This window comes from Mycteria americana, chromosome 12, assembly GCF_035582795.1.
Source record: "Mycteria americana isolate JAX WOST 10 ecotype Jacksonville Zoo and Gardens chromosome 12, USCA_MyAme_1.0, whole genome shotgun sequence".
Taxonomy (NCBI): Eukaryota; Metazoa; Chordata; class Aves; order Ciconiiformes; family Ciconiidae; genus Mycteria; species Mycteria americana.
In genome coordinates this window covers 11521184-11548682 of record NC_134376.1, presented here as the reverse complement: position 1 = coordinate 11548682, position 27499 = coordinate 11521184, and the positions used below count along the sequence as shown (strand labels likewise).

At 35.9% G+C, this 27499-nt stretch overlaps 1 protein-coding gene across 4 annotated transcripts in view; it reads right to left on the bottom strand.

Annotated features, from left to right (window-relative positions):
* The window catches only part of SNX29 (sorting nexin 29), a 142262-nt gene that overhangs the window by 95828 nt on the left and 18935 nt on the right, over window positions 1-27499 (bottom strand). For 3 of the 4 annotated variants that reach the window (XR_012777580.1, XM_075514826.1, XM_075514829.1), the window contains exons 7-13: window positions 26503-26751; window positions 23965-24334; window positions 23174-23292; window positions 19159-19240; window positions 18571-18653; window positions 10093-10156; window positions 8689-8817 (exon numbers count right to left, since the gene is read on the bottom strand). Coding sequence is in view for 3 of the 4 variants with exons in the window: in XM_075514826.1 (XP_075370941.1) it covers window positions 8689-8817; window positions 10093-10156; window positions 18571-18653; window positions 19159-19240; window positions 23174-23292; window positions 23965-24334; window positions 26503-26751 (1096 nt within the window). In the remaining variant the exon portion in view is untranslated. The remainder of the gene's footprint in view (window positions 1-8688; window positions 8818-10092; window positions 10157-18570; window positions 18654-19158; window positions 19241-23173; window positions 23293-23964; window positions 24335-26502; window positions 26752-27499) is intronic. The other variant, XM_075514828.1, reaches the window with a different exon arrangement.

Sequence of the window (27499 nt, the reverse complement as noted above, 5' to 3'; positions counted from 1 at the left end):
TTTTTCAAGCAACTGTAGGAGTTTCTCCATAGTTCTGTGACTATTCTCCAAAGAAAACCAGATAAAGATATTTCCAGGTTCCAATAAACACTTTATTTATAAGCTAATCCAAAAGGATCAACCTTTTTTGGCAGAGTTTATTTTATTCTTTCACTTTTAAAGTAATTTCACTTTTATCCAGTGAAATTACTTAAGATGCAATTAAACTCTGTAGTTAGCTTTTTGCTTTAGTACTTTTCCTGAAGATAAATCAGAACATTACAAAATTATCTGTATCCACTCTCAGCCATTAACAGTTTATTTGCTTAAAGCCAGAGGAAAAATACAATACTAATTACAGTAATGAATCAGTACATAATAACAACTGTAAGCACAGAGAAGATAAATGTAAGTATCAAAACCTTAAATGGTGATACATGAGTAACTTTTATCAATTTCCTAGAATGGAAGATACCATCTCATAAAATCCCTAAAATTCTAAGTATTTCTATTGTCAGACATACTTGAAAATTCACCAGAAACCACTGTATGTATTCACAAATTATAGGAAAAATCTTAATGATCCTACTAAACTCCTGTACTGAAACCAAAGTCAGAAAAAGCAAAAACATTCAGTAAATTTCTTTCAAGAGTATGCATATGGTCAGGTCTTTTTTATGTCAAGCAATACTGGACTGGCATTACTAGTTTAAGGTATCCTTTTCGCCAAAGCTATGAAATAAAACATTAATAGTAAAGGATTTACTTTTCAATGGCAATATTTAGTGACATTGATCATACTAATACAGAAACAAAATATTGTTTTACTGAAAAGAAATTTTCTTTAAATATTCATGAATGATACACAGCCACAGAACACCTTAGCAACAAACTTGCTTATTTATTATCTTTTTTGGAAACCTATCCAGAATGACAAGGAATGATCAATTATATAATAAATGTAAGTTGTCAAATACCTTCAATTATTCCCTGCCTAATTTTGAAGCAAAAATAATTACATTTCCTCTCAATTTTATTATTTAAAAATTAGCATTTAAGGAAACCCTGCCTAAAAGAAAAATCAAAACTAGTGTAAGAATGATGATTTTTTTTAGCAGCATAAAACAAGTTCACATTTTGGGAAACAGATATCTGACTTTTATGTATATAATGAATGAAAAGATAGCATGCAATATTACTGATAAATGCATATCCTCACCAACAAGTTAATTCACACCAGGAAAAGCAGCAACTGTTCCCTAAGGACTCTCATATCGAGAGGATGAATGTAACAGGATAACAAGCAGCATGTTCTCACATCAAAGGGAGGACATCGTGGAAGAGAGATGCTATTCATATGGAACACAGCAGTGGATCAGCCCCCCTGCTGGGACTTCTGCTGTATTCTTGGAGAAGGACCAAGGCCCCGCAGGTGAAATCTCCCCCACCTTCCTTGTGTGATAGCATCCCTTTTAAAAACTATCATTATGGGGGAACAAGGGGAGTTGAAGGAGGTTGGTTATTTTCCAGTAATGTCCACAAAGTTTCTGTGACAGATAGTTATGGCTATTGAAGCATGTATACATATACCAAGTGCAGTAAAGGTCTACTATGCAAGTCAAATCAGATGCATCTTATGTTCGTCAAAATAAGATTTCTGGCTGTTAATACAAATTAATACCAGTAAGAAACTGTTTTATAAAAGCTGATTTCCAAAAATTTTATTAAAAGGTTAAAGAACAATATACCTTTAAGTTATGATTTTTGTAGCATCATAAAATGAGCGTTGTAAGACAAGAATTTGAAAAAAAAAAGAGTAGCTTCTCATCTATCTCAACTATAGTGGCCTGAAGAATAGTGTAATTAAGCTTCTGGCACAAACATCAGATACTAACGAGTGCTTTCTGTGGAGCTTGCTCCTAAAACGTGTCTTATTTCTAAATTTAGGCTTACCAAAAAAAAAAAAACCCACAACAAAAATCCAACAGATATCTATGTCTTGAGACAAACTTGGTGTTTTAGAAAACACTATAAACATACCAAATCTCCAAATAATAAAAAAATTGCATGAATCTTGAGAATGAATTGAAATAAACAGTGTACTGCAAGAATATGTAGAATCTATATACAGAGGCTGGGCTAGATGACTTCCAGAGAAGCCTTCCAACCTGAATTATCCTATGATCCTACTATTAGGAGGTGCAAGATCACAATTAATTGTGATCATATACACCCTAAATGAAATAAGAAAAATGAGAAGTATTACTCATAGAAGTGTGTTGCGGTTTAGCTCCAGTCGGCAACCAAGTACCACACAGCCACTCCCTCACCCTCCCCCCCGGTGGGATAGGGGAGAGAATCTGAAGAGCAAAAGTAAGAAAACTTGTCGGTTGAGATAAGAACAGTTTAATAATTGAAAAAAAATAAAATAATAATAATAACAATAAATTGTAATGAAGAGGAGAACAACGAGAAAAAGAGAGAGAGGGAAACAAAACCTAGGAAAAAAACAAGTAATGAAACCGCTCACCACCCACTGACCGATGCCCAGCCCGTCCCCGAGCAGCGATCGCTGCCCCCCTGGCCAACTCCCCCCAGTTTATAGGCTGAGCATGAGGCCATATGGTACGGAATAGCCCTTTGGCCAGTTGGGGTCAGCTGTCCTGGCTGTGCCCCCTCCCAGCTTCTTGTGCACTTGGCAGAGCATGGGAAGCTGAAAAGTCCTTGACCAGTGTAAGCACAGCTTAGCAACAGCTAACACATCAGTGTATTATCAACATTATTCTCATACTAAACATTATTCTCATCCTAAATCCAAAACACAGCACTATACCAGCTACTAGGAAGAAAATTAACTCTATCCCAGCCGAAACCAGGACAAAGTGGAAGTTGAACTATATACAATATGAGATTATAGTATAAATACAATCTCCGAAAAAAACTGTAAGGAGGAAAAAATGTGATAAACTTAACTGCTTGTCATGAAAGCTTGTCATGAACTGCTTTACTCTTCGCTGGGTAAAGAACTGGCTGGACGGCCGGGCCCAAAGAGTGGTGGTGAATGGAGTTTACTCCGGTTGGCGGCCGGTCACAAGCGGTGTTCCCCAGGGCTCGGTGTTGGGGCCAGTTCTGTTTAACATCTTTATCAATGATCTGGACGAAGGGATCGAGTGCACCCTCAGTAAGTTTGCAGATGACACCAAGTTGTGTGGGAGTGTTGATCTGCTGGAGGGTAGGCAGGCTCTGCAGAGGGACCTGGACAGGCTGGATGGATGGGCCGAGGTCAATTGTATGAGGTTTAACAAGGCCAAGTGCAAGGTCCTGCACTTGGGCCACAGCAACCCCATGCAACGCTACAGGCTTGGGGAAGAGTGGCTGGAAAGCTGCCTGGCAGAGAAGGACCTGGGGGTGTTGGTTGACAGCCGCCTGAATATGAGCCAGCAGTGTGCCCAGGCGGCCAAGAAAGCCAATGGCATCCTGGCTTGTATCAAAAATAGCGTGGCCAGCAGGACTAGGGAAGTGATTGTGCCCCTGTACTCGGCACTGGTGAGGCCGCTCCTCGAATACTGTGTTCAGTTTTGGGCCCCCCACTACAAGAGGGATATTGAGGTACTGGAGCGTGTGCAGAGAAGGGCAACGAAGCTGGTGAAGGGTCTGGAGCAGAAGTCTTATGAGGAGCGGCTGAGGGAGCTGGGACTGTTTAGCCTGGAGAAAAGGAGGCTGAGGGGAGACCTTATCACTCTCTTCAACTACCTGAAAGGAGGTTGTAGAGAGGTGGGGGTCGGTCTCTTCTCCCAGGTAACAAGTGATAGGATAAGAGGAAATGGCCTCAAGTTGCGCCAGGGGAGGTTTAGACTGGATATTAGGAAATTTTTCTTCACCGAGAGGGTTATCAAGCATTGGAACAGGCTGCCCAGGGAAGTGGTTGAGTCGCCATCCCTGGAGGTATTTAAAGGACGTTTGGATGAGGTGCTTATGGACATGGTGTAGTGGTGGTTTTGGCAGTATTAGGTTTATGGTTGGACTCGATGATCTTAGAGGTCTTTTCCAACCTATATGATTCTGTGATTCTGTGAAAGACAAACACTACATGCATGATAAACTGAAAACTATCCTCACAATAGCTTCACAACACAGACTGTGTTCAAATCTAAATTATGAAAGGGCTCTATCTTAGCATTGATATCACATCTGAAAAAGCAAAAAATGGCTTTGTGGATAAGAAATATGAGGAAGTTGTTTATCTTATGAAATAACGTATCTCACTTTTTATAAAATGTTTTTGTAACTTGTGACATGTTACCAACTAACTAAGCAGGAAAAAAACCCCATTGAATATAGGAATATTCAAATTAGTTTTCACAAGCAGGGACAAGAGATATTTTTTCCTCTCTCTAAGCTGCTGCTTAAGGTAAGTGATGCAATCATTTCAAGATGCACAACACATCATTTCACCCATCACTGACGCGCTATGGCTCTGAATGAAGTATTGTAAAACAGATTAATATAAAATGCCAAATCCAAAAGCAATGTGGCTTAAATAATACAGACACTAGATAAAAGGAGGCAGATTAGGTTACAGAACGTAAACAGAAGGTACATAAAAGTGTAAGATAAAGTACAGTCAAATTCTCATCCCCCATTTCCCTATACAGTGAATTATCACCTTCTCTTTCTATCTGCTTTTCTTGCTACAAAGCCTGTCCTTTGTAAAATGCTTTCCTCCAACATTTCTGAATATAGTCTAAGAATATGCAATCTGAGATTATCCAATTTCACAGTCAACTTGAATAAATTTCTTTGCCTCGCAAAGGGATGTAATAGTATTCCATACAGAAAAAAGAATCTCAATTTAAAAACTTTAGCATTGCCAAGAAGCCACTGGCACAGTGTGTCCGTGCAATTTGAGAAAGGCTCATTGACAAGGAAAAAAAAAAAACAAAAAAAAAAAAGAAAAACAACAAAAAAAGCAGCTTACAAAATGATACTAGAGAGTCTATTTAGTCTATTCTATCAGAAGGCTAGGAAATAGGTTGAATGCTGAGACTGCTCCTTTTGAAACAATTATCATAACTGTTATGAGAGCACTATTCAAATACTCCACATGGAAGAATGAGATTACCACTACTTGAAACTAAAATGACCTAAGAATTTTTCCATTTTTCAAAGAGAACTTAGGAAACTCAGGAAAATTTCTCTAAGGAAGCTAGCATTTTGTCTAGGAGACCAGAGACTCTTCAGAGAGTCTAGGAGACCAGATGAATAAATCAATTTTGCAGATATCCAGAAGTAATCATTTCAACACTGACTGATGTGTCACTGAAATTTGTGTTCTCAAAGCCTTCAGGAAGATATTTAAGTCAAATTCTTCACAAGAGCTTTGGGAGGACACATAAATATCAGCTCTTATAATCTGAAGCATATTTGTTCATCAAATTACAATAGTCAGATTGTTACTGAATGATTTTCCTTGCCTTAAGATGTTCAAAATATTACAGTCACAGAAATTTTTCTACTCTGGTCATGTGATGAATTGCTTTCAAGGTGAACAGTGAGATTTCACTATTACAAAATACCTGAAACTTAGTTTCCTCTCACTCACCTAGTGTATTACGCAGCACTTACAAAGAATTTCCACAATTTTTGTTATTTCAAATTCTTCAAATTATTCAGCTTGCCCAAATTCCTTGTTTAAAATATTACTTATTAAAAAAATTTTACTACTCTTACTATTGCAGCAGCATCACCTACAGTGTACAAAGTGAACCAACAAAAGAATTTAGAAGAGAAACCTATATTCCAAAATAACTATATGTAAAGTTTCTTATGTGCTAGAAAATGAGTTGCAATGAATCATTAAAGAAATGCATCCGAAGTCCAAAATAACTGGTGACATAAGAATTTGTTGTACCTAAGCAGCTCCCAACACTGTTTTTATCATGTGACAAGGTAAACTGACTTTCAGAAGAACAATCCACACAGCATACCCAGTCTCCGTAGCAATAAGAGAAATTAAATAAACTTGTTTAAAACTAACAAGTTATTCTAAGTGAGCATGTCTTTAGATCTTGTTATAAAAGCTCCTTATGTATTCTTTAAAAAGGTATGTGCATGACAAATATCTGATTCACCCTTATGTCACTGCAAATTCTAAAACTGTGGGGGAAGTGAGTCAAAGAAATATGAATATACAATTCTTATAACCTGAAACGTGAATATTAAATGATGAAGTATTTGCATTGTCTCAATTGCCCTACATCACATGAATGTCAAACCCGCTTATGCATATCTCTCCCTCCCTCAAAGTGAGTAGTTCGGTTTGATGTGTCATCAAAAGCAGAATTAGTAACGTTCTAAATACTTTTTTTTTTTAAAGAAAGCTTTATATTTATCATTTTCAGATACTAGTTCTGCTATGCAATAAAAAGCTTATAGGAATCTCAGCTGTGGTACTTCACAATTGACACTAAGCATTCTGCCTGCGCACACAGAAAATAAACACTTCTCTCTGTGATAAGGCACAGATTACTAATCTTACTTAACATTTGGGATAGGTTTGTTGTTTACTATACATTTGAATCATCCCCAAGATCTTAGGTATCATAGGTTACTCTAGAGCTTATTTAGAATTGTAAGAAGAAAATCACACTATTACAGCAGCATTTACCTGCAAAAGTCTTTCGTAAGCTAAATCACATTTAGACAAGGGGAGGGTTAAAATTCTTTTCTTTCAGCATAGCTGTAGCACAAAGTCAAGCTGGAGGCAAGTCACTACGGGGGCCAATGTTGTTTAACACCTTCATTAACAACATGAATGCTGGGACAGAGTGCACCCCCAGCAAGTTCACAGACAATACAAAACTGGGGAGCAGCTGATACACTGGATGGTTGTGCTGCCATTCAGAGGGACATGGACAGGCTGGAGAATTGGACTCAGATGAATCCCTTGAAGTTCAACAAGGGGAAATGCAAAGTCCTGCATCTGGGGAAGAATAGTCCTAGGCACCCATACATGTTGGGAGCTGGGAAGCAGCTCTGGGAGTCCTGGTGGACAGCAAGCTGATCACCAGCCAGCAATGCACCCTTCGCAGAAAAGAAAGCCAGCAGCATCTTGCACCACATTAGGAAGAGCATTGCCAATGGGTCCCTGCCAACAACATTGCCCAGAGGGTTTGTGGAGTCTCCATCTGTGGAGATATTCAAAACCTGACTGGAAATGGTCCTGAGTGACCCGTTCCAGCTGACCTTCCTTGAGCTAGGGGGAAGCAGTTGCACCACTTTAGAAGCTGGTACCGTTGATACTGTTTGGCAACAGTATCAAGCAACTGTAAGCTTATCATAAGCAACTGTTGCTTATGATACAGTGGTTGATAAAGTGGTCAGTCATGAAAACCTGACAACAGGACAAGAAAAACACATCAGCCCAAGGAAAACAAAGTCATGCATAAATAATCAGATAGAAGGAAGACAGATCAGATGGAAACTGATCACTAAAGAGGATGGATAATCCATTCTTTACTGCTTAGATACATGAGGGTACATACAGAAGGGTATCTGTGTCAGCAGAAGCTGACACTGACCTATTCTATATAACTGAAAGCAACAAATAAAGTTTGTTTCAAATATTCCTACCAATTTAACTGACACTAGGATCACTCAGCAAAGTTTCTACTGACTGAAGTAAGAACTTGCTGGGAGAAGAGGGGTTCCCACGCTAAACTCAGTGTGGAACTATATAAGACATCTACCAGAGAAAATACTGTGGAGTAATATTCAAATGAAATAGTCTCCAAAACAAGTCCTCACCGGCTCCAGATCTGAGAGCTAGAATCCCAACAATCTAGCTTGTGTATTTTTGAAAAAGAAAAAAAAGAAAAAAAAAAAAAATCTATGTTTTACACATGCACCAAAGCAGCCATTTCCACTACTAGAATGAGCATTTCATTATTCTAGGACAGCAACATCAGTCTGTTCACAATAAACATTGACACACTGTTTCTGTTCCCTTCCCCACCCCCTTATATTTAAAAGCTGTATCAGATTTGAGGTTTGGAAAATACTGTTTGCAGACAGTGCTAGGTACTTTAACAACATTAAGAATATAATATATCCAATAGAAGAAAAAAAAAACAGGACCTTGATATTGTGATTTGTTCCAGATTGGGCAGACAGCTATACCAAGCATCTCCCAAATATTAAGTAAAATAAAAATGAATTTAAAAGAAAAAAAGGGAGCGGGAGTTAGAACTGGACAAAGCAGATATATGAAGAGAGAAAAGTCTTCTTACATTTACCTTCACATACATGTATTCCTTTGTATCTAGTCTCATTATCTAACTGCTGCTATTTTCATGGCTTATATTTCTTAATATTAGTCTAATTACTTTTTAAAATTAAACTTGGTGTTGTCGTAAGTTCAGCTCACTAATATTCTTTCCTCTGGAGCTGTAACGGTGGTTTTACTAATATTTTAAACTCTCACTTACTGTTAACAAAACAAAAACCACAAACCCACTAAATTTGTCAGAAAATCTTCCAAAGGTTTTTTTCAGCTTAAATTCAACTAAAGTCCATGGGATTTTTAGTCCTAAATCACTTATGTTCTTCTGAAAACTAAACTACTTGAAAATTATTTTTTCTTGTATGCAGAATTTTTTATTCCCTTGTTCCACTGCTGTTACTTTTTATGACACTTTCAGCGCTTCTTACCGTGCCAAGGCTTGGACTTTTGTGGCATGTCGCTCTTCCTGTTCCGCTACTTTCCTTCTCCAGTTGTCCATTTCCTGCCTTAGTGCTGCAGAATGCTCCATCTCTCCATCAAGCAGATTTCTCAGAGATCTGGAAGAAGGGAGCAGCCTCTGTCAGAACACTGCAAACACCACCTAGTAATCAGAGGATACTCTACAAATCACAGAGTAGGTTGCCTGAATGATACCATTAATGTCATCCTAAAATTTCATTATTCAATGTAATAAATTCACCTGATTTGATTACACAAAGATATGAAAAGCTACAAGGAAAAAGGACTCACTCAAAAGAGTTTTAAGTGCTTACTATTAATTTGTATTAAAATCTCATCAACATGCCCAAAGCACAACCTATTATGGTACTTACTGCACCATCATGCAGAAAGAATTTATTCTAGAAAACAGCTTATGATCTGGTTTCAGTGCTTCAGTGCAAGTCCGTACATCTCAGGAATAATCTATAGCAATATATTTACTAGCGAGAGCAGGAGACAGGTAGGGGTCTTGTCTCTACTGAGAGCACTGCCATAGACCTCTGTGTAAAACCTTTGATGAGATAGCAAAAGTCAGCATGATGCATAATGGTAAAACCCAAAGCATCCTGGTACTTCTGCCAAAAAATGCAAACCTGAATGGGGCAATAACTTGCAATTATGGGAGTGGGGATGATAAGAGGCAGGAAAATGGGATCAGCTGGTAGTCTCGATGTTAAAAAAAAAAAAAATTAAAATATCTATAGAGACATGTAAATTACCAAAATAGCCCTACTACAGCATAACAGTATGTCTTGAATACATTTGTATTTTCATTCATCTAATGATGTGTTCCAGTCGACTAAATAAATACAAAGTAGTTTTGATAGCATTTTAAATAAGCGACTTATCATTTTTACATTTACATCATCATTTTGCCCCAAGTGAATATAAAGACACTCACACATGACAGCCACTTTCAGTGTAACATCATTAACCATCCTACATCACTTCTGCACCGGAAGGGGAAAAAAGGAAATTTTCTGAATATTTGTATAAGGACAAACTTTTACCCATTTGGAAAGCTATCTTAAGAGATCTTAAGAATCTTTTGGCTATAAGTTTTGGTTTTGAAAAAACTACAACTGGCAAAAGCTCCCAAGATACAAAGAGTTATATGTGATTCTAATTCAAAGGAAAAAGTTGACCTTCAAACATTACTCTTCAGTATCAACAGTTGAATATTGCAGTATTAAGCTTGCCTTTCACAGAAAAATAATATATACATCAAAAAGATTACACAATTATGTATATAGCTTTACACACAGGACAGCTTATATCAGAAACAGATTTTTTTTAATTATAGTGCCTCTTGACTAGATAAAGAAAACTACCTATTCTGTTCTTCCAGTTCATCCTTTCTATTCATCATGGCCACGATAGCTTGACGAAGTTCATCTAAAGAGAAGGGACAAAAAAGATGAATTTCTGTGTGTATTTTTGCTCAGGTCAGATCTAAAAGTCACATACATAGTGGCACTAATTAAGCAACACACTTAAGATGATGCCAACATCATTTTCTATTCAGCAAAGCACATAAAAATGCTCTTAATCTCATCACTAATTTGAGCAATGTTTCAAAAATGGTATTATTTAACACAGTATCAGAAGTATTGACCAAATCAAATTAGTCTGCATCTGGCTTTAATACAAATGTATGCAAGTTTGCCTGTGGCTGCAGCTGTTTTGTTTTAATCACAGACATATGGGACAATGCACCTTTTCACTACATGCATATTAATGAGATACACTGTTACTTGTTTAACTTCTTCAAACTGCTTGTTTTCCTTGCTATAAACTCTAACATAGGAAATATAACTATTACAGTGAGACCAGAGTAGAGATAATGTCATTGGTTCTTCATGGCATTTCTTCTTGAGCTCAGCCTTAAAGACTATCTTAAGGACGTCGGGATTTCTGAATCTTGTCATTTCCTATAAAAACCTTTTCATTTCCTATAAATACCTTAAAAAGTACTTTTTGTCATTAAATCAAGAATAGACATAAAAAAAAAAAAAAGACAGATTTTTAGAATTTTTAAAGACTTTTTTAGGGTTAGGTTTAACAGTGATACCAGAGTAGCCGGATACCATACAGAAAAGGACAGAAAGTACACAAAGTGCTGCCTCACCTGGAGTCCTTCTGCTATTATAAAGGTTTTACCATAGAACTGTACAGCTGTACTATTACTATTTACTATAAATGTACAGAAAAATATTAGGACTTAATCATCTAATCTAAAACAGATTCTGACTTCCAGATCTTGCATGAATACATGAAATACAACAGGTCTTCAAAGATTTGAATGACTTCTAGCAAACATCCAGATGGATACATGTCCTAAACTAGATTTTTTTTTTTTTTTTTAATTTCATTAACAATTTCCCTTATGGTAATCAATAATTTTATGAAAGCTTCTGCAGGGACACAATTATATCAAAACATTCCTCCCAACAGTTAAATGAAATGCTCCTATATTTATATATAATCAACCAGCCAATTCTGTTCTGCAAGTATTCAAAGCAGATGTCAGCAAATTTTTGGGGCTTTTACTGAAAACATACTAACAGAATTGATATTACTTAATTTCTTCAAGTAAGCAAAGCCATTGGACAACATTTTTCCCCTTTATGTTCAGTTCAGTGATTCACCCGTATCTTTCTTTATATGTTCTATAGTTACAGAAATTTTTGCCAGTTCAGAAAAAAAAAAAAAAAACTTAACATTGTCCTGTGGACCAGATTAAGTCTGCCAAAGTCTTGTAGTGGACAAAACGTGTAAGTTTTTACTATGTCAATCAAATGTATCAGTCAGTGCAGACACCACAATTCCAGCCTGGCATTGGTAACCTGCTGGTAAATCCCCCCTTGCAGGATTTGGCAGGGTTCTCATATCACTTGAAATCAGCCAATCCAATTTCTTCATGCTAGTTTTTTTCCAAAACATTTCTGCTTCTTTGGCCATAGAGAAAGTAGGTGATTTTTTCCTACCCATTCCACATTACAGCTGGAGAACTAACTGACATTAGCAAGAAACATATCAGTAGGTCATTAGAGGGATTTTGCTCTCCATTAATTCAGCATTGAAAGAATAATTATTTTTCTACAGTAACTTAGCATCTTTATATGAGTTCTCTATATAGCTATCAAAAAAAAAAAAAAATCAAAATCTTGCAGAAAAGCCAAAAGTGAAATTTGTGGGTATTAAATATTAACACACATACAGAAAAAAAAAATCTGGGGACTTCTGCTTTCTCCCTCGATAATATTACTCACATTCAAAACCAAAGCTGTGATTACATGGCTACTTTAATCAGTCTTCCTACGGCTGTGCTTTCAGCAAAAAGGGCATTCCAACTTGACTTACCCATCATTGCTACCACCTCCCTTGTTCTGGTACTGGTGTTTATACACACACAGTGTCCTAGCAGGAACTGATCCAGCTCAAAATTGATTTTGGTTTTCTTTCTGCTGGGCTACTTTTCAGACAAGCAGTTGCAAGTGATCTTACTGTTGAGTTTAATACTGTTGCTGACACAAGGCACATAGCAGAAAGCAGTCAGAACACCTTTTTAGTCAATGAGGATGAGAAATAAAAGGTGGAATACCCTTTTTGGCAAGGGTGAATTCATATTGCATTGAAGTGACCAGGTAACCACTGCAATTTACATAGCAATTGTAGAAAAACTTAGAATAGAAAGATTATATATGACAAAATATGCTGTGCTCCATTATTTTCATGATTGTTTTTCAAAAGATGGTCTATAATACCTTCTATTGACTAGCGGGGGGGGGGGGGGGGAACAAAAACAAAAAAACCCCACCAACCCATACATTCTGAGATTTAAGTATTATATTTAGCTATAAAATATCAAACTTGGTGATCATGAAACTCAACACACTATTAGTATTCTTTTGGTCATAATGAGACACTGCCACTTTGAGGCCAGATTGGAAAGGTTGGGGGTTTTGAAGTTTTTTTGTTTGGGTTATTTTGTGGTTTGTTGGTGGGTTTTTTTGGCAGTGGGAAATTGGTGGGTTGTAACAGTCCTGAAAAAAAAATACGTAGTGTTGTGAAAATGGACCACAATCCATCAGCCTATCTGTGAAACAAAAAATTGTTCTAAGGATGAGGAAAACAGAATAATCAAATAAGTGTTCAAGCCTTGTACACAAGTATACAACACAAGCAAAAAGCATCCATAGTAAGCTTTCAGTACAGTAACACTCTATAACAAAATAAAATCTTTAACTATAAATTTGAATTCAGAATCCTCCTCAAGAAAGCATCAAGCCAATGGCATTTTAAATATTTCAAGAGTGTCATTAAAATATGATAATGTGCAATCTGAGTTAGTTGCTATTATTTCCCTGACTCTGAATAAATTAAAGCCGTTGCTACTCAGACAAGTTATTGTAGTGCTGGCTCTGCATTTATGCTGGGGTCACTACTCTACAATAATTGCCTGTATGCATACTAAAGTCTGTTTAAATGTGTACTGATTTATTAACATTTAAACAGTGAAGATATTATAAATTGTCTCAATTTTTCCAATTTTACCAGCCTATTCAAATTGTAACCTTAACTCGCCTAGTAACTTAATCTTCTTCCCCTTATTCCACCCAGAATCTTCTGCATGAGTAGAGACTTGAAATCCACCTTCTCTCACTTCCCCTCCAACACACACACAAGTAATCAGAGCATGAAAGCAAGATTCTGTTATACACCATGGTTTGCATAAAAGAAGAAAAAAGCCTCTTGAAATAAAAGATGTTAAAATGCTTTTTATTTCCATTTGCCTCATTTTTTCTGAAAGTTATGGAATTGACAATACTGTAGGGACAAAGCAAAGCAGAAGCTCCACATTTCATTATCACATACAGGACAAAAATCAATGCTTAATTTAGGACCACAAAAGCAAACACACTTCATACTCGGTATTTCTTGCTAATTTAGTTCAACTATGGATAGCAGTGGAGATGTGGAAGAAAGCACCAACACAAACAACTAGTCTGGGCTAAGAGCCCAGGGTTCTAAGAAGGCTTGTACAGCCTGTGCTTACCCTAGCAGCAATATTGCTTCATTGCTATACCTATGTCATTTCTTCTTGAAGTGATGAGTATTAAGGAGTCATATTTTCTATCAATTACTCAAAACAAACAGAAGAACTATATAGTTTATCAACACTTCTTTAACCTCTCCATCCACAGTAAATATAAAGGAGTCAAACCTTCCCTAGTGTAATTAAAGAAATAAAAAGTTACCAAGAAAAAAAAATCAGAAACTTTAATTTCATGATCTGTTGATGCAAATAACTGAACACAACTAAAAGGACACCATCCTATTTAATTCAGGCATAACATTCAAAACTTTCAAAAACCGTAATTTCTTACTCTCACTTATGCTTCTTGAAAAATTGTAGTAGCATGTCAGAACAGTCAGCTGAATGCAAACAAAGTAAATCCAGTATCATACACTGCGGCAGGTTCACTTCAAATCTGCCAGAACATCCACAGTTCATAAGCTTTTGTCTGTGTGTTATGCTTGCCTCTGAGATCAGTGTATGATCATAACCTAATTTTTTCAGCAGACTTATGTCTCATTCATTGTGTGGGTTAGAAAAAGGAATAAATTAAAAAAAAAAAAAAATCAGGGTTGTAGCAGCAACCATAAATTTGGCATTTGCTGACTTCTGGACTTCGCAACCTCAATCTTTCTCCCCCTCCTTTTTTTTTTTTTTTTTTTTTTTTAAATAAAACAGTGGGAGGATGGCCAAGTATAACCACTTCAGAAAACTGTTTGGTGTTAGAGTTTATATCTAACTTCTGAACTGCTTTGTGCTTGATATGTCATTTACATTCTGTAAAGTAACATTAATGGAAAGAGATACTCTACTGTTACTAAGGATCAGCATTCAACACCAACATATCTAAAAATCAAGTGATAATCACAGTTTCAAAAAGACAGATACAATAAGATCACTAGTGAAGTCTTTCAAATTATGTAATCTTAAGAGATATTTTTGCAACAACTTCAAAAAAAAAAAAAAAAAGGATTCCCATGTGCAAACCAATAATTCCAAACCTGGTCTCTCTTTACCAGTAAAATAAGATAACATAAAAATCAAGGAATGTGCTAATTAAATTTTTCATATTAAACCTCATTTTTTAAAACACCAAAAATTATCTTTTATTGTTGAAATTAATCTGTAGTGCCTAATTACTAATAAAGCAAATATTTGCTCTAAAACATTTTTTTAATTCACTTGCATACTACATGCAAAATCTAGCTTCTATAAAGCTTTTATAAGGTCACATTCAGAGCATGAAATATATAAAAAAATGTCATGCTTTAAGAAACACCTGTCAATTTCCCAGCAACCTCCAGAAAAGTCATAAGTTTCACAACTCTGTTGCTGTTCAGCCAAAGATTGGATAAGTATGATTTGCAATCACCTGTTATGAAGAATGAGCTGTAAGTGAAATCATCTCTCAGTGTACACAAGGTCATGCAGCACTCCTCTGCAATCCTGCAGATAGAATATCAGGGTGGGCTGGGAGCAGTCTCCAGGAATTATTTTTTTATTTTCTTGAGTGCAAATTTACACAGATATTTTCAGAGACAAATAAAACTTCCAGCAGACTAGTTACATCTTAAATCAGAAGTCTGACCTTTAAAGACATGCTCCCTAAGCTGCCTGCATGAACCTTGGCTATTAAGGCTTTATTTAGCGCTCTGAAATCTTGCAAATATTATCCTGTCACGTCACTATTAATAGGGCAAATTTTAGTAGGAAATAAATTAGACAATATAGTGTTGGCCTTCTACTGTATAGAAGAGTCCTGACCAAAAAAAAGTCCGTAAGATGAACTGCAGCTTTTTTTCTCAGTGATGAAATTTATACACACTCTTTCCACTCTTTCAGAGAAGTCACAAGAATTTAGTACCTGTCAGTGACCGGCAGCAACCAAGTTACAGAACAGGTCAGAAGCTATTTAGAGGACAGAGAAAATATAAAAACATACAACTTATTTACTTACACAGCCAGGATAAAAATATAATATGTAGGTTTGATTATTCAGTAAAATTCTTCAGTGATCATGAAAAACTGAGGGCTTTCGCAGGAATATATGAAAAAATATGGAATAATGTACAATGCTACAACCTTTGCTAACCTTTGTGGTTAAGCCCAACTTCAAAAACTAAGGAAAATTATAGTGGAAAAACTAAGTTCCCAATTATTTACTAAAAATAGCACTATAATCAAAGAACCTTGTAAAGAAGGACACAAGTAGCATCCTGCTAAAATGAAAGTTCTGGAACTTCCTTTTTTTCCACTGCAAAAACAAAATGGGGAGACTTGTGCTGGTAGGACAGATTTTTCTTGTGTAAAACAGTGCTGAAAATATAATCTTCCAATGACAATAATTGGAGCAGACATAAAGTTGTTTGTGATTCAAATATGACAAGATAAATACAATTTTTTAAAAACTGGGAAATGACATAATGGAATAGGCACATAAATATAAAACTTCTGACAAACAATTCTTTATAAAATTGGTTATAAGACATAACTGTAAAGTAGGACAAGTTTTCAAATGATGTCTAACATACACAGTGAAACTCTAACTCTATGGATTAGGATTTCTCTTGAGGGGTATTAGTATTTTTTTTTGAGATATATTCTGCTGCTAAGTTAACCTATACCTTACAAATGCATGGGACATAAATTCAGGAAAAATCTTTCAAAATAGCAGAAATTTTAAATTACAGCTTCTCATAACATAATTTTCTAGCCCGCATATCAAAAGAACTGAGAAAAGGTTAGTACTATACTAGCAAATTGGAAAGGAAGCAGGAAAAGAATAGATTAAAAAAAAAATTATTTCAGGCTTTGTCTTCAGAAGTAAGAAGAACAAAAATCCAGTCACTGGAGACCTCACAGCTTTTCTCACTGCACTATTGCATTCCATTTTTCTTGTCTGATGTGTTAGAATTAGTTGCTATGCAACCAAGCTATAAGCCTCACCATTTAATAATTCTTCTGCTAATTGCAATAGAGAAAAGGAGCTTCAGTGTCTGGCTTTGTCATAGCACTGAATTCTTCCTGTATGGAGAATCTACGACCAATAACAACGAACTTGAAAAAAGCATTTTTATTGAATGTATCTGGCATCATCTATTATAAAGGTATTAACTTATATGTATAGTCAGCTGAATTTTGATTATAATCATAATTAGATTATTTACTAAGTGTTCTACTGGCTTCATAGATTGTTTTGACGTGCTTCCCCCCTTCCTTCCACCAAAACCTTCTCTGAAATGGGAAACTAATGATAGCATGTATGCTTCTGTTGATCCTATGGTTCATTTCATTTACAAATTTCTAAGTATCAAGAATCAAAAACCTCAAGATTTACTTTCTATGTTATAATTAACTACAATAGGAACTAACTGAGCAACTGAAGGAGACCAATTGCGGCCCCTGCTGGTACCTAATACATCTATGAAACAATAAAATCAATAGAGTGCAATAAAATCAGAAAGTTTTCCATTAAAATTCTATTACCGAAAAATAAAATAAAAATGTAAGAACAAGAGGATATTGTAGTAATAACTTGAGCAGAGAATATCCAGTGACCAAAATATCGCAGTAACTATCAACAGTAACTCCACCTATACCTTCAATTATGTCACTTAAAAGTCTCAAACTAGTTTCCCACTTCATAAAGTACTTTGTAAGAAAGGATTTTTCAGCTTTGTAAAGCTCAGTCAGCAGACACATGCCAGAGCCTGAAACAGTACCCAGTGAAAATGCATGGTCTACCTCCTTTAACATACATTGACACAGATATCATTTGAACATGACATTAGAACATGAGATTAGAATATTTTAAGGGTTCATTCATTTTGATGATTTCATAAATCAATTTCAGAAAAGAATCTCGGCTGCATCACTTCTAACTTCCCAAATGTCATAATTTAAAATCTGTACATATTTAAATTTATAAAAAGAAACAAAACACACACCCCAGAGCTTTAGGAACAAAGCCATATCCACCAGCTCAGTTACAAAACTTTCTGTACAGTGAGGAAAATAAAACCATACTGGCTTACATGTTTAGACAGCTAGTCAGCTTAAGAACTAATTCTTTGTTCTACAAGTTTATGTGAAGAAAAAAGATTAAAGATGGGGTAAACAAACTGCCTGTACTTCTACTAATCTCTTTCTACAGCAAAGGCTATTTTATCCTGTCCAGCTCAACTCTTAACACCACTGAAAATATGACTGTCCTCCACCTTAATCTTATCCAAAGTTTTTGCTTACGGAAGCCCATATTTATGTTTGGAGCAGATTTCCATATCAAAACCACAGACTGAGTGTACATAGAAAGAGTTCCAGGTTTGTTTGGGTTTTTTTCTGGCTAGGCATTAATGAAAGCAGGCAAAATAAGTAAGATCACATCACAACCAACCATTAGTGTTTTCAGAGCTTGCAGAGATTTAAAGATGTTAATCAATGGAATCATTATTGTTCATTTAACTACTCAAGCCACATCCAGTATAAGGATGACATTAGCTTCTCTGTGGAAAGAGAAGCTAATGTCATACCAGTTGCAATGAGCCATAACCTGGGATCTACCAATTCAAAAATCATTTTAGAGCAGTCCTTTTTAATGTGGCCAGCATACCAGAAATGAAGTGCTGTATGCCTCTCTAAACAGATCTTACTGAAATAAAAATAGAAATGAAGAGTTATAGGACTTTCAACGTGAATTCCATCAATCTAGATACATCAAGGAAGTACTTACTAATTGTCATGGATTCCGGCACAGTGGCTGAAGGCAACATATTGCTTAAAGTATTCACTTGAGCTGGAGGACTGACTTCCACTCTAGTCACAAAAGTACAATATCATCAATAAACGAAAACAAAATCCTGAATTTAAAACTTAAGAAAAAAGCATTCCAGAAACTAGAATTGTCATATTCACCCATATTCAATCAACTTATGTTTAATTATCCTTTAATATATCTGTTGTAAGTCTGATTTAAGAACACACACAAAAAGATCCAAATCAACAGGTCATGGAGAATACAGTAAAAAATAACATGAAAACCAACATAAAACCTATTTTCAAAACCAGGAGGCTAAGTCTGCCTGTTACTAGACACGACTATGCAACTTCTTCAAGATAATTAGGAAAAGTTCAATGTATGAAACTATGCAAAAAGGGAACTGCAGGCTTTTGCATTTGTCTTTCCAAACATTTGCAAAAGTACCCTGACGAATAGCTTGTTTTCCAGTACTGAGTAGCTATGCATTAGGTAACAATAATAAGTTGGGAGCTATAGGGGGAAGATTTTTTTTCTTTTAAGAAAAACATATTTGACCTGTACCTGTAAGGAAGGTCAGATCTTCTTGGAACCAGTTCTACTGCATGAACAACATGTTCATGTCCCTCTCCATTCTCGAAGTTATCTAAAGTAGAATGCACAAGCATTAGTTTTCTTCAGTTAACAGTACTTAAAAAATAAAATAAAAACAAAATGAGAAGGAAGGTAGTTACATTTTTAACTACTCATCTTTACTAAAGCTTTTAAATACTTTAAATTCTTTCTCCAAGGTAGGCTTCTGCACATTCACCCTGAATGCCAGCAGGATTGTAAAGTCCCTTAGGGAAGCAGTCATTAGTTTAGAAAAAAATTAGTATTGCACAATTCCTAAATTATAATTTAGATGTACATTTTACTTTGATAACAATGTTGCAAAGTTATGAAGAGACTTCTTACTGAAGTTATTTTTGCAAGCCCCAGGAGTTTAACCACCACATAGCATCTGATACTCATTACAAATCTGTGACTTGTAGGAAAAGAATTTGTGGTTAGTCCCCAGTACATGAAACCTTGCAAAGACAACAGTCCTTTATACATTCCCAACAAAGCACCATGGATTTTCTCTGGCTCCTTATGCCTATGTACCAAACATCAGGAATCAGACAGATGAGATATTCTTTTAAAAGCATAGATAATACGCATCTGTTCACAGATCCACAACTGTCAGGATCAAAACATACACATCACTGGGCCTGTCATTAATGTAGTTCAGGTGGAAAGAAACAAAAAAATCACATTTTATTGATGTTTTCTGCATCTCACTATGTAACGGTTACAAAGTTACCATAAAACAATCCTAAAATCATGACCTAAAATAGCACAGAATTTAAAAAGCAGGAATTCTAGAAAAAAAAAGTTAAGGGGAATTAGACTTATGTCACAATGACTATGCAGGAGAAAGTTCATTTTTTAAGCCATAGAGTTTACCGAAGTTCAGTTCCTAAAATGCATACTCCATTTTTGTTCCAAGCAACTGCATTTTGACTCAGGCTTTCTCATCTCTAGATACATGGAGATATGATATGCCCTGACACATCCCTGAAGCACTGCAACAGACTAAAACTGAAAGCACCGATATTAACATGCAACACTATAGATTATGCTGTAATCTATCTCAAATATATATTTCTTGTTATTTATTTGTATTAAGACCTATAAACCAAAATATTGGGTTAAACTATATATAAGACCTCATTAAGCATGTTTTAGCAAAAATGTTGTCATAATAATAATAAGCTTGCCAGTTACTGGGCTGAACTGCCCTCAGAAAAAGCTAACCCACATTGCCTCTGATATCATTCATATAGCAAAAGTGTAACTTCCACAGTCAAGCAAATAACTGCCTAAGGCAGCTTTCAATCTCATCAAATTGTCATTATGGCTGGGGAGAGGGTGACCATACCCATGCATATCACTCTCCCTAACTGGTTGACATTTGGGTTGCATGATGGGCCTTTTAGTGAAGACTGCCTGCATACTCTGTCAGTTCAGGACTGTTCAGAATGGCCCAGTAACAGCATGGGAAGTTGAAATCAGACAGCAGAATCTGTTTTGCTGTTTCCTATAACTGAGGAAGATTCCTTTCATCAGCCCAATGCCATATCATTCTGGCTTGCATGCTGGACCATAGGGTTTACCACAAAGACAAAGGGGCAGGAGGAGAACTGAAAATATCTGTACACTGTGCCAGAAGGGATCTGAATGGGCCTGCTGTTGATAATCTCTAGTAGTCTGAGCATTGTCTTCAAAACAGTTCTGAGATGAAGCAAGATGAAACAAGGATCTTTGGTATCTCCTTAATAAAAGTAAGCCCCTGTTAAACTTATTGTTGTCCTCTCTGGTTATCTGTCTCCAGTACAAAGTCTTGGCTTGGTCTCCTGACTTTTGATTTCAGCTACAAACCCCTAGCTCTAGCTCCTGATGCCTTGTGACGTCTGACTGGCCACTAACTCCCACAGCTCAACTGCGAGCTCCCATTCCACACCGCGCCCCCCCGCCCCCAAACAGGAACGTTCACTTGTATTCCAGATTTCAATCTGTTGCAGTCAGCAAACACTTATAAATCTATGGACTTCTTCTAACAGTTTCTGTATAAAATTTAGGAGAACACTATGCCACAAACTACATAATGTTTTCTAAATACATTCCTTCATAAATTGAAAAACGTGGGAGCACAAGAAAAAAAAATGAAAATATACTTTCTATTTTTTTTGAACCACTAGCATTTCTTAAGAGGTACAAGTCTTAAAATACAGCAGAGGGCAGTACAGCATTATTTTACAATTCACATTATTTTTATCAACAAACTTACAGAACTGAATTACACTTTTTCACAGGCCTTCAATTAATGGTCCGTTTAAACTCTTGTCACATATAACGGATATGCAAAAAAACCCCGAAATATTTTACAATTAAAAGATTATTTGAATGCCACTGGGAAGTTTTTAAGTGGTCACTGAAATGAGAATACATACCCAAAGTTTTATAAACGCAATATTTTATAAATAGCTAGCAAAATATTAACTCGGGGGGCGGGGGGGGGAATGATGGAAGTTTTTTGTTTGTTTTTGGTACCAATACAGATACTGGAAAAGCACCAGGTCTTCTTTTCCATACCTTTGACCATTTTCATTGCTTGCTTCAAGATCTTCTCCAAACGGTCCACATCATTCTTGAAGTGCAGTACCCCAAACTGCATACAATGTTGCAGCTGAGGCCACATCACAGCCAACTGAACGTAAATTTACAAATGACACTTTCATTTATGCATGTCCATATTAAGTGTGCTTTTACTGCAGAAGCACGGCACTGCTAATTGACTATCAGCTTGTGACCCACCATAGTGGGTCTCCTGCAGAAAACAGCTTGAAGATATTGGCAGATGAAAAATTATATAAGAGCCAGCAATTGGTGCTCACAGTCCAGAGAGCCAATCTTATCCTGGGCTGCATAAAACAAAGCATAGCAAGTAGGTTGAGGGAGGGGATCCTCCCTCTCTATTTCACTTTCATGAGACCCCACCTTGAGTACTGTATCCAGCTCTGGCATCCACAGTACAAGAAAGGCATGGACCTGTTGGAGCGGGTCCAGAGGAGGGCCGCAAAAATGATCAGAGGGCTGGAGCACCTCTCCTATGAAGCCAGGCTGAGAGAGTTGGGCTTGTTCAGCCTGGATAAGAGAAGGCTCTGAGGAGACCTTATTGTGGTCTTTCAATACTTAAAGGGGGCTTATAAGAAAGATGGAGAGAGGCTTTTTACTATGGTCTGCAGTGACAGGACAAGGGGCAATGGTTTTAAACTGAAAGAGGGTAGGTTTAGATTGGATACAAGGAAGATTTTTTTTTTTTTTACGATGAGGGTGGTGGGACACTGGAACGGGTTGCGCAGAGAGGTGGTAGATGCCCCATCCCTGGAAACATTCAAGGTCAGGTTGGTCGGGGCTTTGAGCAACCTGATCTAGTGAAAGATGTCCCTGCCCATGGCAGGGGGATTGGACTAGATGATCTTTGAAGATCCCTTCCAACCCACACCATTCTATGATTCCCATAGCCTTTCCGAAGAAGTATTTCCTGGCCAATCATTCCTCATCCTGTATATAAGCAGATAACAGCTTCTATTGAACTGCATCCAATATTTGATACTTTCTCCATTCTGTCAAGATTAATTTGAATTCGAATTCTCAAACACACTTGCAACTTCTTCCAGCCTAGTGGTATCTAGAAAGTGAATAAGGATACTTTCTATTCAACCATCCTAAACATTAATAAAATACCATACAAGACCCCAGCTTAATCCCAACAAAACTCTGGTTTATTTTGACATTGATAAATCCTCCTCAACTAAACATCTACTCAAAGGGAGAACTCTGATTTCAGATCTAGAATAAATTTTAATTAAACCTTCCATCCTAGTTGTGCAATATTTCCTATGTCCTTACAATCCCATTATTTCTTACCATTGTCCCATGTTAGAAATCCTGTTATAAAGTTTGCAGGAATTAGTTAAATTAAAATACCTACCTGTTTGGGAGTAAGAGCCAACGGCACTGACAGGAAATAGAACATCTGAGTCATCATTCAGGACCTGCAGAGGAGTCCAACTGCATATCTGAGAATTGCATGAGCCTATTTCATGAGGCCTGGATTTAACACAAACAAACAAAACAACCTATTTATACAGTCAATATTCATGTTTACAAAGCTTATATTTCTTTCAGATATATCACTGCAAGAAAAATCTTTATTTCAATCTGCCTGCCAATTTCTTGGTTTAGACATACATAAATTCATTAAAGATCAGACCATTCCAAAGCAGGTGAGACAAGCAGTGCTTGCCTCTTTTTCTCCAATGGGATTTCTGTGTCAGAAATAAAGAGGGCATATTAGTATCTAAAACTATTCTTTTTCTCTCAGTTTTGTCTTCTCTTGTTTAACTATATACTCTGATGGTAATAGGCTTACTCTGTTTAAAATATGTGGTTTTACTGTGAAGCCAAAATAGAGTTGATATCATACTAAGAATAAGGAAACTTCAAATAGGCCAGAATTATAGCCTGGATATACCCTGCAACAATTTCAACAACTGAGAATTTCAAGGAGAACAAGTCTGAAATATTGAAATTTTGGTTTTCAGTGGAACTTAGAAGCAAAACACCATCACCATAGTGACCCAAATGGTTTAAACAATGGAAAAGAAAAAAGGGAGGCAGAGGAAAAAGGAAAAAGGGCTGGCAGAGGAAAAGGGCCGGCGGGGGGGAAAAGCAGGGGGGAAAAGCGAAAAATTTACCACTGGCTCCTGCAACATTACTTACTTTTCAGAAGCTTCAGTTTCACCTTCTGTGCCTTTATTTCCTAACATTTTTCCATATAGCTCTTCCTCATCTGCATCTTCATCATCAATGCTCTTCACATCTAGTTTCTGGTATTCATACTCTCCATTCATGAATACTGAATTGCTCTTCCACGAATGGTTACTTTCATTCCCGTTCAAATTTTTTCCGAGAGTGCTTTCAGATGTGGGTAATACAAAAACTGAAGATCTGTCTACACTCTCCTCTGAACTTTCTCCTGCAATCAGAGTCTTCGTGGCATCCCCCAAATTTTGCTCATCTTCCTCTTCATCAAATGAGATAATATTTGTCACTCTCTTCTTCTTCTTTCGATCTTTTTTATGTTTCAAATCTAGTAGCAACATAAAGGTTTACATAGTTTAGAAAAGAGAAACAATGTAATACACTTGGTTTTTTTCTTAAAAGAACTCATGTACTAAATGAGTTTAGTAAAGAAAAAAACACTTATATCTACAAGGCATTTCATTATCTTTTCATACACTTGAGCTTTTAAGTCTTTAACTACCACCTTTATTTTATATGCCTTACATAATTCAGATTTTAGAAGATATTTTGGAGGTGCATTCATAACAGTATTCAATTGGAACTGGAAAAAAAAGTTCAACAAACTTATAAAATCAAATTTAAAATAAAAAGTTAGCCTTCCCATCACTTTATCCCATGGAATATGGCTACTGTATATTGCAGAGTATGTCTACACAACAGAGAAAAAATTAAACACTTCTGGGGAGAAAAAATTAAAAAGATCAAACTCACAACACAAAATCCACAACTTGCAATCAAATACAGTTAGTTTTGTCTATATACTGGAAATTGAGCAGTCAGTTTTCAGAAAAAGAAATTAAACTTGCTCGCTCCCTCAGCTAATTAGCTCTTGGTCTAGAAATATACTGAAATCTTCTCCGATTACATCACATCTACGCTGTGACAGCACTTATTTTTAAATTATTACCTATTCTCACTGATACCAATGTGCACATGAGGCTAAATGATCTCGCAAAGTTGAAGCACTCTAAGAAATATCAGAAATTTAGTCACCAAGACTCACATTGGGACTAAACTGTTTTGTTTAATTCAAGTCCAGCTGTCATCTATCCACAAAACACATTAACGTACTTTTAAGAGTAAAGGGATGTTAAAACCCATTCTGGATGCAAATAGAATTCCAGCAAAAAACATAGACTGTAATGAAAACATCTAACTTGCTCTAACATTCAACATACAATGGCATTAGAACAAACCCATTTTTTTTTAAAGTGACATGTTATTGTAAGTTGTACATTACATGTACTGTATACACATGTACCATACATATAACATACATTATGTTGTAGAGTCATGTGCAGCATATGGTCAATTATTCTGTTATTTCATCTTGCAAGCCTATTCTATACTAACAAAGTTATCCCAAATCAAGTATCACCTACTATTTTAATCTCATTTAAAGTGCTAAACAACAAAAGCTTTACCACAAGTTTGTTTTGAAAACCATGTTTTGAGACAAAGTCTATTTTAAATGTCAATTAAAAAATAGATTTTTATCTCAACTTCTATTCCTACCAAACAGCATTCACATGCGGGGTTTTTTACTTTTTCTCATAACCAAAACAATTTAAAGCCTAAACTCAAACCTTGTTTCTTAACTGAAAAACACATAAATCCCAGAATCTTCCTGCAGTTTTGTACCTTTACAAAGCAAAACATTCTTTCAGCTCAACTTCTGGAAATAAAGATGATAAAATATTCCTTTGCTATTTTGGGAACTGAAAATGTATAACGAATATCACATTTTGCTTGATTAATTTCAAATTATAAGAGATTAAGACTTTGGGTCTTTGTTAGTAATTAACATCCTACAAACTGGTTGCAACATTAACACATTTAAAGGTAAAAAGAGCGTATGAGTAAATTTTCATTTGTGGTAATTACCTACTTCATATAGGAATTCAGACTGTAAACATGGGCACTGCTTGAAGAAGATTACAAGCTAAGATTTTTATTATATAAAATCTTATTGAAGTCTTAGATTTTACAAATCTTATTTAAATCTTATAAAATCTTTAAGTTTTTAAGTATATAACAAGTTTTTAATATATAACAACAGATACATGGCAGTGTATTTCTGACTGATAAAGTGCCAAAAGAAAACATATTAAAAATGAAAAATCATTACATCAGAAACTGCAAGGCATAACCTTATGAATAAGAAATTGAAATTCAGGTTGCAAGCAAAGGACTTTACCAATAAGATAGGTTAGCTTCCCTCTCACAGTGATACAAGAAAGCTAAAATACACATTTATCATCCAGTATTCATACCAGTACTTCTAAAAAATGTCATACTTTTTATTTCACACTCAACTAGTTTGTATGTGTAGTGCACTTATTTTTAAGGTTTTTGTTCCATAACAGTGCATTAAATTTAATTGAAAAAGTTGTTTAAACACACTTGAATACTTTATAAGTTTCTGAATGACACTAACATCGCAAAAATGCTTACCAGCATTTACATTCTTTGAGAGAACAGGAAGTGGGTCAGTGTCTTGATCGGGTTTTATTAGAATCGAGACAGCAGATGATGCAGTTATCTCTCTAAGAAGGCTGCTAACACCCTGAGTGGATTCTTTCAATAATGAGGTTACATTTTGCGTCGATTCCTTTAACAAATCGGACACGGTGGGTGTGCATTTGCTCTGCCCATTTAAGTCCTTATTATCAATGTTGATTGCAAAAAGAATGGAGTTCAGACCTTCGGATAAAAGAAAGGGGGAAAAAAAGACCAAAAACCCACAATATACTTCACACAAAAGCTACAAAGATAGAACCTAAGGATTAACAAAGCTGTGACATGTAAAACATTTTTCCCAAAAAATTTCCCACAGTTCTCCATGCATGAATTCTTATTCTTTCATGTACCATTCATTGTTTTTTAGATTATATTCAAGCTGATGCAATCAGTTCTGAATTTATCTTGATGGCTGTTCAGCTGCGCATTAAATAAGCAGTAAGTACTGTGAACTCATTTATTTATAACCTTTTATTTAAAACCATTTCACTGCAACTTTAACATTTGTTGGTTCCTATATTCTATTAAAAAAAACTCCTGTGAACCCTATCTTGCAGAATGAAGCGTGTGACCATGTATCTGAGAAAAGGGGTGTAATAATACATCACTTCTGTGGTTAAACTCTAGAAAAGTAAATTATCTGTTATCATTCCTTACTCTTACTCTCCTTCCATGTATTTACCTATAATTTGGGTCTTACCATAGAAGACTACCATTGCTCTTTTCTAGTCAGAAATAACCCATTTTGTTTTCTCTAAACTGCGCTAGTTTTTTAAAAAAGTTAGCCTTGACTGAGGAAGAGGTAGAAAATTTATGTGAAAAACTTTTGAACTGTAGGAAGGCCAGATCCAGTGTTTTAACAGTTCATCAATTTGTAGCATAAATTGGCATAATACAGGGCTATTCACCCTGAATGTGCATCTGACACACA